This window comes from Macaca thibetana, chromosome X (genome assembly GCF_024542745.1).
Source record: "Macaca thibetana thibetana isolate TM-01 chromosome X, ASM2454274v1, whole genome shotgun sequence".
Classification (NCBI taxonomy): Eukaryota; Metazoa; Chordata; class Mammalia; order Primates; family Cercopithecidae; genus Macaca; species Macaca thibetana.
The window spans coordinates 38,169,429-38,183,948 of NC_065598.1; the positions used below are offsets into that span (position 1 = coordinate 38,169,429).

General features: G+C 41.5%; 2 protein-coding genes across 2 annotated transcripts in view; one reads left to right on the forward strand and one right to left on the reverse strand.

Moving 5' to 3' along the window:
* The window catches only part of DYNLT3 (dynein light chain Tctex-type 3), a 752,500-nt gene that overhangs the window by 708,009 nt on the left and 29,971 nt on the right, over nucleotides 1-14,520 (reverse strand). The gene's annotated exons all lie outside the window — the stretch shown is intronic.
* Nucleotides 1-14,520, forward strand: part of TSPAN7 (tetraspanin 7) — a 118,432-nt gene that overhangs the window by 84,061 nt on the left and 19,851 nt on the right. The window contains exon 2 of the mRNA XM_050776531.1: nucleotides 11,468-11,656. Within this exon, the coding sequence (XP_050632488.1) occupies nucleotides 11,468-11,656 (189 nt within the window). The remainder of the gene's footprint in view (nucleotides 1-11,467; nucleotides 11,657-14,520) is intronic.

Consider the following 14,520-nt stretch of genomic DNA (forward strand, 5'->3'; position numbering starts at 1 on the left):
CTGGTGACTCAGCCCATCGCTTTTGGTTAGAGCTACTTTGAAAGGCAATTCCACAGTTTCAGAGTGGGTTCTCCTCATGTATGTTGCACCTGTGGCCTCTTGTTTCTCTTCTCAGGGCCCAAACCAGAGTACTTAAGTTTCTTAAGCTTTCATTTTACAGTGTGCTTGGTGGAAAACCAATACTCAAGACACTACAGTTTTCCATATGTTTGTCAAGCTTTATTGGTTCTTCAGATCAGTCCTCCCACAGGTTTGTTCCTGGTGCTTATGATACTGAACATTTCTGGTTCACCTCGACATATACATGAAGATCTTTATTTCCCATACTGGCTTTTAAAGTATCAAACTATAGCTTGGAGTGGAACATGCTTTCATTTCTATAGATTTACCTGCTTGAAGGAGGGAAATAATGGATAGCCTTTTAAAATAAATGAATTATTGGCCATGCCTATAGGTCTTATTTATTTTTAATTATGGCAGCCAAATTCTCAGGGTTGATTCAAGGACAAATCAGTGCCAGGATGGATGACGCTGGCTTATGAACTCTTCTTGTGGAAGAGTTAGGAGTAAGGAGTTGAAGAGAAAGAACCTTCTACAGACAGGCTAAAGAGGACGTTAAAAGAAAGCAGTGGTGGAGGGTCAGGGCTTTGAGTAACTGTTCTGCCATTTAGTGGCAATGACCTTGGGCATGTTTCATAGGGTTATTAAGAGGATTGAGCCAGATAAAGCATTAAAGCACTTAGTATAGTGCAGGGCACATAGATAGTAAGCATCTCAGTTGTACATTTTTTAAGAGAGAGGGAAATCTTACATAAATGCTGTTCATTATCTTGGCTGCTAACCATCAGCTACAGACCTTATAGAGTTATAGGATATTAGAGCTTCAAATTACTTTTCTATTAGTGGTGATGGATTAGAAGGAACCATTCCCATGCTTTCTCATTTAGTCCCCCTTGTGGCCAAATGCAGACATTTATGAAGCAATGTGCTGGATTAGAAGCAATTGGCCAAAGAACAGGTTTTTATCTGAGTGCAACTGCCAGGGCCTTACAGTAAGTAGTCAGGCCCACCATTTAGCCTCCTTGATGCAGTGCTAGTGACAATAGACTTTATGCCTCCAAAGCTCATACTTACTTACCTGCCTGCGGTCTTGTATTTGGTCAGTTAGCAAATATTTACTGAGCCCCTCCTATGAGCAGGCATTCGTCTTGGCCCTAGGGATACACCCATGAAGAGGACAAAAATCCTGCCCTCACAGAACTTAACATTCATTTTGGGAGATGAAGTGAGTAAGGTAAATAGTGTACAAAGGTGATAGGTGCAATGGCGAAAAATAAAGCAGGAGCCCTGTGGGGGAGTGGAATTCTGGTTTCAAATAGGGTCATCAGGGAAGGGCTCATGGAGGAGCAGAGACTTGAAGAAATGAGAGATCTTGGAATTCCAGGCAGAAGGAAGAGCAAGTATGAAATCTCTGAGGCAAGGGCATGCCAAGAGTGTTGAGGATGAGCACAGAGGCCTGTGAGGCTGCAGCAGAGTGAACCAGTGAGGGCTGCAGGTCAAGTAGGGCCTGCAGGCCAGGATAAGAACGTTGACTTTCTCTCTGAGAGATGAAATGTTGTGGGAGGATTTTGAGCAAAGTCATGATATTATTGGACTTAGGTTTCAGCAGGATCACCTCAACTGCTGTGCTGAATAGAGAATGGGGACAAGGGTGGATGCAAGGGGAGATGGAGGCTTGGCCTAGTGGTAGAAGTGGTGAAGTGTCCTCTTTGTGTTTTTCTGAAATGTCCGATTTTTGGGGGGCCAAAAACATATTACTATTACCTTAAAGTTATTTTTTTCACAGTGCTCTGTCAACATTAGACATCTGAATTTTCCCTGTACATTGCATTTAGTAGCAGTACCACATATATATGCAGTATGGACATATGAGTGCTGAAAAGAAAGCGAATTAAGTCACTAATACAAGTTTTTAATTTTTTTTTTTCCCTAAATCACCCCAGGAGAAAGTTAGGATCATTGAAAGGAGAATCCTACCTTACTATTTATATGAGAATCTTGCTCTTGAACACTGCATACATGCTTTCTTTTCCAGGCTTTTCCACATTTAATAGTAGATCCTCTTCTTACATTATGTTTTATTGGCTCCAGTTTCACCTGAAAGGAGGCATGAATTCTTCAAACCACCCCACCCCATCACAGCCCATCGATGCATAGCCACATAAAGCGTGGGAATTCAGTGACTTTTTTTGCCATCTGAGTTCTAGCTTCTTCCTGTGTATAAAGTATTTATTAGGACTATGGTTTTGGTTTCAGTATTTTGAAGATGATAATCTTATGCATAAATTATGCAAAGAAGATTCTCCCTTTCGAAAATAATGGAACTCCAGGAAAGCCAAATATGTTCAACATAATTATGAGAAAGGAGTGTGCCGCTGTCAGATTGGCATTTATGGAAGAATTGTTACCATTCATTTTTCCAGATTCATTCCCATCCAAAATTCATGAGGACACAGTCACTAAAAGGGAGCTGAATTTGAAGAAGAGCTCATCACTAAGATTCATTCTGTATTTATTGAGCTCCTACTATATGCTCCAGAGGTACATTGTACTATAGGCACAATGACTGGCTTTCAAATTGAAGGCTGAGAATCACTGTCAGACAAGCAGTGATTCTGTTTAGATGGATATTAAGACAGAATGTTTGAACAGCATGTTGTCTTGGAAAATCAGGTACGAGGTATGGCTGAGGCTTTGGTGGATATAAAGGAGGAAAGGATTTATGCCTTCCCCACATGACTCTTAAAATCCTGATGTATTAATACAATTAATACAGGGCAGAAAAATGTGTAGTCAGTAGAAACATTCTGTCAACACACATTAATATGTTGCTCCTGTTTATAAGCTTATTCTGACATGCTCTTTTTTTAAAACTATCTTATTAGTGTGGAATTCGATCCATCTTTTCACAGCGCTGGTTATCTGAGGAATGGAAGCAAGGGAAGGGGTTTCTTGCCATAACTCTTACTTCAGTGGTGGTCGGCTATCTGCTAATGGCGCTAAGACTGTTAGTGCTCCTGGCACTCACGTGGCCTCAGTGTATATTCAACTGTGCCAAAAGATAAAGGAGGTGGGGCATAGAGGGAATCCCCCAAACATTAAGCTTCTGTCACTTTAGCCACTACAGCTGGTGCTGATTTCTAAGTACATAAATCTCCTGGTAAGTGGCTTTGCTGGCCCCAATTCCTAATAGGCATTTACCTATATGATGTCTATTTATATATCTGGGCCATCATGAAGCCAGAGGTATGAGCTACATGCATATAGTCTTAACCTCTGGTTTGCTTGCTTCTTCCTTTCATATGCTCTTGAACTCTCAAAGTTGAAATAAGACCTTCACTGTTAGTATAGATCAAAAACCTAAGTCCTGTTTTAAACATTTGATAGGAGAACTCAACAATGCTTATAAAGAAAAAGTAATGCCAAGGGGCTCAGAATAAGCTACCCTTAACATTCTTCTCTGATGTAATAGAATGTTTCTCAATGTACAGATATGTGTGCAGTCAAATTCTTTCTTTTCTTTTTGCTTCTGGGCCTTTTTTGGGGAATTTAGTTTTTAAGGGAGAAGAAACCTAAAGTCTATAACCTTTTAGGGTAATATAAAAGAAATGAGAAACCAATTCAATAGAGGTGCCCATTCTTTCTCTTCCCAGTGCGATATACAGAGTACCTAATAACATGTTCAGGAATTTTATGTGACTGTATTTGTTGAATAATGGAATTAAGTATAAGGTAGAGCTGTGTGGGCCTCATTTGAAGGGGTTTAGTTATTCAAGTAGTAAAAGGCTCTCTTAACAAGGTGACCTTTATTATTATTTTAGCAGCTGTATGGCCCTGATTTTCTGTGACAGGCCAATTTCAAAGATCTCTACTGTGTTCAGATTCTGTTTTTAATTCTGAAAATACTGTCACCATATGGGTCAATTTTTACCCCTTCATGGGCCTATAGGACGTTAGAGAATATTCAGTCTCCAGCCAGCCGCCTCCTTGAGCCACCCTCTAGCTAAACTCCCCAGGCTGGATACAGAGCCCAGCAGGTGCAGCACCTTGGTGAATGCTGTTGACCAGTCTTTGGCATCCAAGCTAACAGTTGAATTTGATATTTGCCCCTCTGAGGACCACTGGTAATTCAAAGAAACAAAGAACTCTAGCACTGGAAGGGCCCTGGGGCTAGTCCTGCCACTTTGTAGATGATGAACGAAGACACAGAAATGCAACATGACTGGTGTAAGCTGGTGGTTGCAACTTAGAGAAGGAAGTATTGTTTGCTGGACTTACAGCATGCCTGGAGCCATTTCCTATGAAATGATTAGTTGTTTCACTACACATATGAAGAGACTGTAATAGACCCACAGCCAAAGCTAGAAGTTCTGACTTTTCATAGTGCTATTCAAAGCCTTTTTCATATTTTCAAAAGCATCTGTGATTTGTTAGACCTTGTTAGACAATCTGCATTTTAGACTCTGGCTATCTGATCCCTGATAAAATCCAAATAGAAGCTAGAGTTTGTGACAAATCACTCTGGCTTCATGACCTAGCTCCTGAAACTTGAAGTCTATGAATTGAGTCTAGGATGTAATAATATTAAAATACAAAATGTGATCTCAGTGGGCTGTACTGGTGCATAAATAAAAAGAGTGCCCTGTCTGGTCATTAGTATACATGGGGTCAATGAATTGTGCTGGTGTTTTGTTTCCCATAAGTTTTTTTTTTTTTTTTTTTTTTTTTTTTTAATAAGGTTTTTCTCTGTCACCCAGGCTGGAGTGTGGTGGTACAATCTTAGCACACTGCAGCCTCGACCTACTGGGCTCAGGTGATCCTCCCACCTCAGCCTCCCAAGTAGCTGGGACTACAGGCATGTGCTGCCACACCTGGCTAATTTTTGTAATTTTTTTTTTTTTTTTTTGTAGAGATGGGGGTCTCACTATGTTGCCCAGGCTGGTCTTGAACTCCTGGCCTCAAACAATCCTCCCACCTTGGCCTCCCCAAGTGCTGGGATTATAGGCACAAGCCACTGTGCCTGGCCTTGTTTCCAATAAACCTTTAAAGGAGAAAAAGTTTCTTCCATGTCCTACTTCTCGTATTGGCAACCACCTTCATAGACTTGTCCACTCTGTTTTGTGTCTCCTTGCTGTCCCCTGTCTTCCAGCATTGTCCTCTCATGTTCTAGTGGCAGTCTTCCTCAAGCCTTAGTCCTTGACCTTCCCACCATCTTTTGATTCTGTTTCCTAAGATTCATTGTTCTCTCTTAGCTGTCACTTCTGGCCTCAGCCCTCACCTGCAGCTCTGACTTACTCATGAATTCAAGCCCCACATTCACAACTGCCTTCTGAACATGTTGCCTATGTGACTTTTGGTCACCCTAAACCCAATAGAAAACAGAGCCTGGACCAGATGGTCTCTGGATTTCCTATTGGTTCTCAGATTCCATTTTAACAAGTCAGCACTTAAGATTATCTCACTCCTCTCCCCCTTCTTTACTTCCCTGTCTCTTTTTAATGATACCACCAACCTCTCAGCTATGTAACATGTATGATCTTCCACATACACACACACCCACAGACGTACACATGTATACATGTACACAAGAGACAAAAATGATGGAGTAAAAAGGTTGAATTGGCCAAAATACTTGCCTAGAGAGAGTTCAAAGCACATGTCTTGATAACAGTGGGATCTTCTTATAAAAAGTAAAGCTTTTGTTATGCTAGTGAGCTTATAAATTTTTGAGTTGTCTGTGTAAAACTACAAACGCGTGTCCTGCTGGGCATTCTTCCAACCCTTTCTTATCCAGGAGCCTCTCGCCACCTTGGAAAGCTGACAGAACAGTGGGCTTCAGGTCCAGAAATGAGCTAACTTTCCTACCCCTGCTGCTGGTGGTTTATCAGGTACAGGGAGAATCTTAGAAACTCTCTTTTGTTTGCCTAAAGGCACAGCTATAAATATATTTCAGTGTGACTGAGTGTGTCAAGTTTGAGGTTCTGATTTGTTATATCAGAATGTTAGAGCTGGGAGGGAAGCACTGGCAATCAGGTTTCTCCACCTCCTGATTTTACTGAAGAGTGAACTGAGGCCCAGAAACATCAGGTGATCTGCCCAAAGTCACACAGCTTATTAATGACAAAACTACAACATTTTTAATTCTAATTTTTTTTTTTTTGAGATGAGGGTCTTTCTGTGTTGCCCAGGCTGGCCTCAAACTCCTGGGCTCAAGTGATCCTCCTGTCTCAGTCTCCTGAGCAGCTGGGATTACAGGTGTGAGCCACCACACTCAGCTAACATTCTTTTTTTTTCTCTCTTTTCTCTTTACTTTTCTTTTCTTTCTTGACACAGTAAAGCTCTTGTCACCCAGGCTGGAGTACAGTGGCGTGATCTTGGCTCACTGCAACCTCTGCCCTGCGGGTTCAAGCGATTCTCCCACCTTAGCCTCCGAAGTAGTTGGGATTACAGGTGCACACCACCACACCTGGCTAATTTTTGTATTTTTAGTAGAGGTGGGGTTTCACCATGTTGGCCAGGCTGGTCTCGAACTTCTGGCCTCAAGTGATCCGCCCAACTCCGCCTCTGCCTTCCAAAGTGCTAGGATTACAGGCATGAGCCACCACACCTGGCCCCAGCTAACATCCTTTTAAATTTATTGAGTCCCTTTCTGCCACTCATCTGGAATGGGTTCTCAAGCCCAGTGAAGAATCCCAATAAATTATGGTTCTTAGTCTATTTAAAAAACACTAAGTATACATACAATTTGTAATAAAATCTTAAGTTGTAAATATAATGGATGCATACTGTTACTTCTTGAAATAAGACGATAACATTATAGAAGCTGCTGGTTGGTTTCTTTGCTTTTCTGGTTACTTTCTCCACCTCTACCTAATCAGGTCCCAACATGGTGCAAAGACTTCTCCTCGTCTTTGTCCCCTTGGCACACACACTCACATAAGAATCAGCTAAAAGAATAGTTTGTCAGGTACTTCTCCTCTTAAAACCTAACATCTGAGGACTGTGGATTTCAATTATTGATGATGTGTATGGAATTTCAGTGTCATGCATTTTCTTCTGAGTTACAGAATTCTCTGGAGGATATTTCACAATACCTCTGTGTGTAGTCGCTATGAAGGAATTAACCTGTAAACCTCTGGGATGATCGAATTGTGGGCCAACTAAAATGCAATCCAGCTAAGACTGCTGCCTATGCTCTCAGCTGTGTGTTTCTTTTTGTTGGTTTTTAGATGCAGTGCTTTCTATTCCATATGGCTCCTTAGTAGGCAGTCTCTTTTTGATAGCTTGTACCTCTGTGATTCAATTTTTGTTGTTTTGTTTTCTTTCATTGAATGATATAGTAAATATGAACTTGTGTCATCATTAGAATAATGTGCATATATTCACATAGAAGGTGGGGCTTATGAACCTTGTATTAAGGATTTAGTGAGAGGAAATAAGGACTTTGCCCACTCAGACTTGGCACAGCAGCTGCACCAGTTTCATCGTAAGGTCTGTAGTCTGCATGCACAAAACAGAGTGGGCTCAAGTAAAATGCCTCTGGACAGGTGAGCAAGATGGAAGTCCTCTATTTCTGGCACTTCTCTGAAGATCGGGATGCTACAAGATCCACAGAGAGACTTATCAGCATTAGCCAGGATGACCTGGCAAGAGCAAGGGGAATTGTTTATGTTGGCTACTTGCTCCCCTAATAGCCATTTTAGGATGAAAATAAACCGTAGTAAGTCTGTTTCAGAGCATTTTGGATACCCCCTTGGCATATGGCCAAACCTATCTGTAAGTTTTCTTTGAGTATAATTTTAAAGTAATCATCACACAGAAGCCTTTTCAGTTCTGATCTAACTTTTCTGATGCCATGATTATAGCTTTATTCTGTCTCATCACCAAGCCTAAATTAATAGTAGCTAGTGGTACTTTGCTACCCATACATTTTGAGCTGTGTTGTAAGCACACAGAAAATGAGATGCTGGGAATAAGCAAGAAAGGGAGAGCCTCAGCCTGGTTACTGCTGATGGATTGCTGGGCCTACCGTCCTGGCTTGTGGTTGATTTGGGAGCATATAAGGTGGTGCTGGTCCTTCACCAGGCCAGTCGTGTAGTTTATCTATGGTCTCCTATCTCTTTCCTCACTGAACCACAGCATTGGCTGCTTGCTGATCAATTCTTCTGAGAAAGAAGTAAAACCTCCATGAGAAAGGTAATATATGCTGATGATTGATTTAGGGATTTGAGGTCTCTGAGGAGCTCAGACACACAATTGCTTTGGTGAACTCTGAACTTACTCATTGCACCTCACAGCAGGAGAGAGATGTTTTAAAAAAAAAAAGTCCCTTGCTTTTCAGTTCAAAAGTCATGTTTGAGACATGACTTTGCTGTGGGTGCTTGCAAAAGCACATGTGTGGAGTGAATGTGTGTTGACAGGAGCCAAGAAAAAATTTATACATATGATAGTGGCTTTTGTCCACACACACACACCCCCACCCCATGGAATACTACTAAGCCATAAAAAGGAATGAAGTAATGGCATTCGCAGCAACCTGGTTGGAATTGGAGACCATTATTCTAAGTGAAGTAACTCAGAAATGGAAAACCAAACATCGTATGTTCTCACTCATAAGTGGGAGCTAATCTGTGAGAATGCAAAAAGCATAAGAATGATACAATGCACTTTGGGGACTGGGGAGAAAGGGTGGGAGCAGGATGAGTGATAAAAGACTGCACATTGGGTACAGTGTATACTGCTCAGGTGATGGGTGCACCAAAATCTCAGAAATCATCACTAAAGAATTTATTCATGTAACCAAACACCACTTGTTCACCAAAAACCTATTGAAATTAAAAAGTCTTTTTCTGAAAATGAAATATTTGTGTAATTTACATTTTATGACCATTTTAACAAACTGGTGTAGGTTTTGCACTTACGTGAGGAGAGGCTTCATATACAAAGCAATGATTGCATTAGGATACATTATGTTATGAAAGGAGAAAAGGCATTAAAATGATCTTGGTACTGTTTGCCTTAAAATCAGGATTTGTGTTAACTTTGACATACTGCATGTAAGATTTGTTCTGGTAGTAACTGAACTTCATGAAATCACTGGTCACAGAAATATAAGTTATCAGACTGTCATACTTGATTAGCAGTATACATTTTCATTAAAGCAATCACATTCCAATAAGGACCAGCAATAGCAGTTCACAGAATGCAGCAGCTCAGTTTATATTTGAGGCGTTACTGTATCTTTGGGAGCAATACCATGAAGTCGCAAGTTTCTGAATGAGGCATATATTCAGCCTAAACAACAACTAGCTTAACTGAATTTTTGCTTTTGTTCAATACATTTACATTGTGATGTTTACAGCTTAGGCTGATAATGCTACAGTGGAAAGTATGGGGGAAATTTCTCTTTGGTCCCATTTTAAATCACCTCGCAGTATTTACTGAATGTAGAAGTTGTGTAAGTATTTGGTATCTGATAAGCTCTGTTGTATAAAATATAGGTTCTAAGACTCAGAGAAATAAAAAATGTAATTTTTTCCCCAATGGAATAGTAAGCATTTACTCTGTGCCAGGCACTGTGCTAGGCATTAGTAAAAGATGGCACAGGCACTGTCCTTCTCTACATAGTGTCCATTGCATTTTTTCCCCTAATGACTTGACAGTTGGTTCTTAAAATTTGATTTTAGCAGGTAAAAAGGATTTTATGTTTCCGTGTGGGGGAGTATGGCAGAAGAGGCTGCTCAAGGAAAGTACTTTTTTAAACAACCACCGGGTGTCAGCAGAGGACTTAGAACTCTTGGCAACATCTGTGTTCTTGGTTTTCTTGGATTTCTTAATTCGCTAGGCCATCTCCATTGGAATTTTTCAAAGGCAGTCAACCTCCACGGGGCCACTTTCTCCCAAATATTAGTGTCAAACACTTTCACCGCAACACTGCATCATGACTGTTTATCTTTGCCTAATAAAAGTAGCATTAGTTCCTCAATCTTTTTCTGATTTAAAACCTTTAATTCTGTCTTCATGGTGAGGGTTCTACAAAGTAGACAGGCTGCCGGGGCGGGGAAGTGTCACCAAACTCTAGTTGTTTTTATTGACCTCTCCCCCCATACAGGTAGAGCTCACCCTTACCTTATGCAGTGAAAGGTACATGGACTATTCTTGGTCCTGCCCCAAAAAATAATCTGATAATGGAGCTTGATGGTTCCAAATTACAGGAAGTGTTTTCAGAGTATAAAGGAGAGAGGTCTAAGCATCTTCACTGGCCCAGACATTTGGTTCGTGGTATAGCATATATTTTGTGGTGGTCATAGACATTAGGAGCCATGTATTGATTGATAAGGGAAACCTTGGCAAAGTGGGTATTGATTTGTATCATGCCAATTCTCTCCAGTTTTCTCACCTTGACTCCTCACTTGAGTGAGCAAAGTAGACAGGGATCCAAGGCATTTGGTATGAGACATCAGGCTCTAGGGTGGGGTCAAACTGGAGATGGTCTTTCTTTGACACCCAAGTTTCTTTCAAGCTTCATGCGGTATCAGAAGTGGTAGCAGTTACAAGGCTGTCAGTTTGAGTTGCTAAGCTATTGGTGACCTGAAAGACCAGCCTGGGAGATGGTTAGAGACATAAAGCAACCCCAGTGGCTTTAGCAGCTAAAGCTGCCAGGGTGTGTGGCCTGCAGGGGGTGGAGAGTTAGCCATAGCATGCAGCCTGGAATCTGTCCCATAAAGTAAAGGCCTGATTGATGCAGGGTTCTAGTTTAGACATGCTATAGGGATTTCTTTTGGACTGATCAGTGGGATTTGGCAAATCGCATTACAGCTAATTCCAGGAACTATGCAGATTCTTCTGTTGTTTTATATTGAATAAAATATTAAGACAGCACATCAATAGGGATTCAAAAATATTTGGAATATTTTGTTTGTGTGGAAATTTCTGCAATAATAGTCAAAGGGAATCACTGTGTTCCTGAAAACGTTGTGCAGAATGTCCATAAAATATACTGTGTATACACATTCCATCAAAGAGGGCAGCTGTCATTCTTCCTGGGGTTATACCCAGCTTGGTGTCAGGCAGCAGCTGGGGGAAGGCTCTCAGACCTGTCGTATGATGTGCTTTGTAAACTACTTTTTAAAAAAGAAGTTCTTTATTGTTGGTTTGACTTCTAATTAACACAATAATTGCATATGGGATTATGTAAGGGGCACGTTTATTGGGGAAAAGAAAAAAACCAAAGTGTCTTTATGATGATTTTAGTTAACACTCTCTGACATTTCTCGTTGCTCAGGAAATCCTACAGCAAGTACCATCTTATTCATGGAAACTTGAGTCTTCAGATTGGGCCACATTGCTCTGTGCTGATTGTCACCTCTCTTGGCAATAGCTTCACACTCTCCTATCCCTCTTTCAGATCACTGGGGTGATCCTGCTGGCTGTTGGAGTCTGGGGCAAACTTACTCTGGGCACCTATATCTCCCTTATTGCCGAGAACTCCACAAATGCTCCCTATGTACTCATCGGAACTGGCACCACTATTGTTGTCTTTGGCCTGTTTGGATGCTTTGCTACATGTCGTGGTAGCCCATGGATGCTGAAACTGGTGAGTATGTCACAACATAATACTGCTTTCTCAACTGTATTTTTGTAAAAATGTAAATTACATGGAGGTGAAATGGTTCGTCTTGAGGTCACAGACAAGACCTTAACAATTTCAGTCCAGACTCTTTCCTAACCCAGCCTTTAATCCCCTAGAGGCAAAAACAGCCCCAAACACAGCCTGGCACGCTAAATCTAGTCCCAGCCCCTCCAGGTAGATGATGACAAAGCAGTGGCCAGTCATTGCAGTAGTCCATTTGTATCCTCATGACAAGATGCCCTGTTTCAGTCTTTTTTTTTGAGATGGAGTCTCTCTCTGTTGCTCAGTCTGGAGTGTAGTGGCGCGATCTCCGCTCACTGCAAGCTCCGCCCCCTGGGTTCATGCCATTCTCCTGTCTCAGCATCCCGAGTAGCTGGGACTACAGGCACCCACCACCATGCCTGGCTAATTTTTTTGTATTTTTAGTAGAGACAGGGTTTCACCGCGTTAGCCAGGATGGTCTCGATCTCCTGACCTCAAGATCCGCCCGCCTCGGCCTCCCAAAGTGCTGGGATTACAGGCGTGAGCCACCACACCCGGCCTCGCCCTGTTTCAGTTTTGGACTATATCTTAGAAGTCTCCTTAAGCATGTGATATGCAGCTTTGGTGGGCAAGGTAGCATCCTGAACATAAGCAGACTTTTACTTCCAAGTTCCTATTGGAGAAATACTTTCTACCTCCTTGAGCCTGGCCGTGCATGGATGCATGTGTGTGGTCTTCTCTGAACCTGCACTCCCTGTCTCAGTGCTATGAGAGTTGAGCTAAGTCAGAGCCTGCCACCCAGAGGACTTATGCAGTGTCAAGTGTTGGCTACCAGGACCAGTGCAGGGTGCATACTCTCATGGGACAGATAAAGCAGTGATGCTTGCCAGATGATAAAGGCAGACTATTGAAAGGCTATTACTGTGATTTTTAACTTTTAGGTACACCAGTTGCCTAATTCTCTACTCACTGTTCATGTTCTTTATTGATGGGGATTGATGGTAAAGGATTTTGTAGATAAAAATTAGCAAAGACCTCTCCTCAAAATAAAATTTTGTTTAAAATTATTTCAGGCATCTTACTCCATGAAGGGAGAAGCAAAGATTCCATCAGGGCCATGTTGCCTGTCCCTGTGTAGCCCTAGGTTGTAGTAACATTTAATACCATCTAGTGATATATGTGGGTGTGAGAGTGTTTCATTCCAAAGGAACCATCTTCCCAACTGGCACTGGGCAGTCAGTGTTGTGTTGTCAACTTCGTAGAAGTGGTGCTTGACTTTGCCACTTTCTATCCTGCAGACCGTACAGGAGGCTGATGCCTCAGCCACCATTGATTCTTCAGGTTGGTGGGCAAGCCATAATGAGGCCCATCCTGAGGCACTTTTGCTGCTGTCACCTGGCACTCTATTCTAACACCCTGAGTCTACCTTCTAGTACTTCTCATAAACACTAGGGTTTCTTTTGGTCTAGTGCCGTGGTCCTCAACTCCAGACATGTGATTAAATCACCTCGGAAGCCATTTGCAAAAACCTTTGCCGGCATCCCACCGCTAGCTGGTTGAAGTAGACTCCTCAGTGGTGGTGAGGCCCTGGCACCTTATTTTCTAAAAAGCTCTCCAGAAGATTCTATCATGTAACCAGTATCGAGAACCTTTTGTTTAGCACAATGAGTAGCAAGGGGAGAATTAACTTCAAAAGCATAGAAAAGAACAAATTCTAAAAAACCATCCATTCAAACAAGAAGGGAAGTGATGTGGTGTTGAGACCTGACTGATTCCAACTAACTGGTTTAAGTCTTAATGGCAAGGATGTAACCTCCTTGGACCTTTGTCTCCAATTATGACAAAATAGAATTGGACTAAATCACCAAAGTTTCTCCTGGCCCAAATACTATGACTGGAGAGGGGTGGGAGAGGGGATATTTTTGTGTTCTAATTCTAAATTTGCTTGTGGGGCAAAGGTATCCCATAGGTGAGTATAATGTCATAAATTAGGATATGTGTATAAACAATGGGATAGTTAGTTCTGGCCTCTTCTGGAGGTGGCTTCACACCACACTACCATTTTCTTCTCCTAACACAAGTTCACTAGCAGGTGAGCATTTGGGGAAGTAGAGAGCTTTTTGGTTTGGGGCTTAATTTGGGTCTCTACAAATATCTTTTAGATCAAATTTTAGATTCTACCTATATGTAAGATCAGGCAGTTATTAGTCTTTTCTGTCCCTGACTTACTTCACTTAGTCCTCTAGATTCGTTCATGTTGTTGCAAGTGACAGGATTTCATTCTTGTTTAGGGCCAGATAGTATTCCATTGTGTATAGACACGTTGTGTCCAGTGTGTATGGACACTTAGGTTGGCTATTGTCAATAGTGCTGCAATATACATGGGGGCGCGGCTATCTCCTCAACATACTAATTTCATTTCCTTTGGTTATATACCCCGCAATAGGATTGCTGGATCATATGGTAGTTCTACTTTTAGTTTTTTGAGGAACCTCTACTCTGTTATCCATAGTGGGTTGTGCTGATTTGCATTCTAGTCAGCAGTGTATAAGAGTTCCCCCTTTTCCACATCCTCATCAGCATTTATTAATTTTTTGTCTAGAGATAGGGGAGGAGGGAGGAGCAGAGGTTAGTCAATGGGTGCAAAGTCACAGCTAGATAGGAGGAATTATCTGGTGTTTGATTGCATAGTAGGGTGACTGTAGTTGATGTATTATATATTTAGCAATAGCTAGAAGAGAGAATTTAGAATGTTCCCACCACAAAGAAATATTTTAGGTAATGGATATGCTAACTGCTCTGATTTGATCATTACACAGAGTATGCATGAATCAAAACATCATACT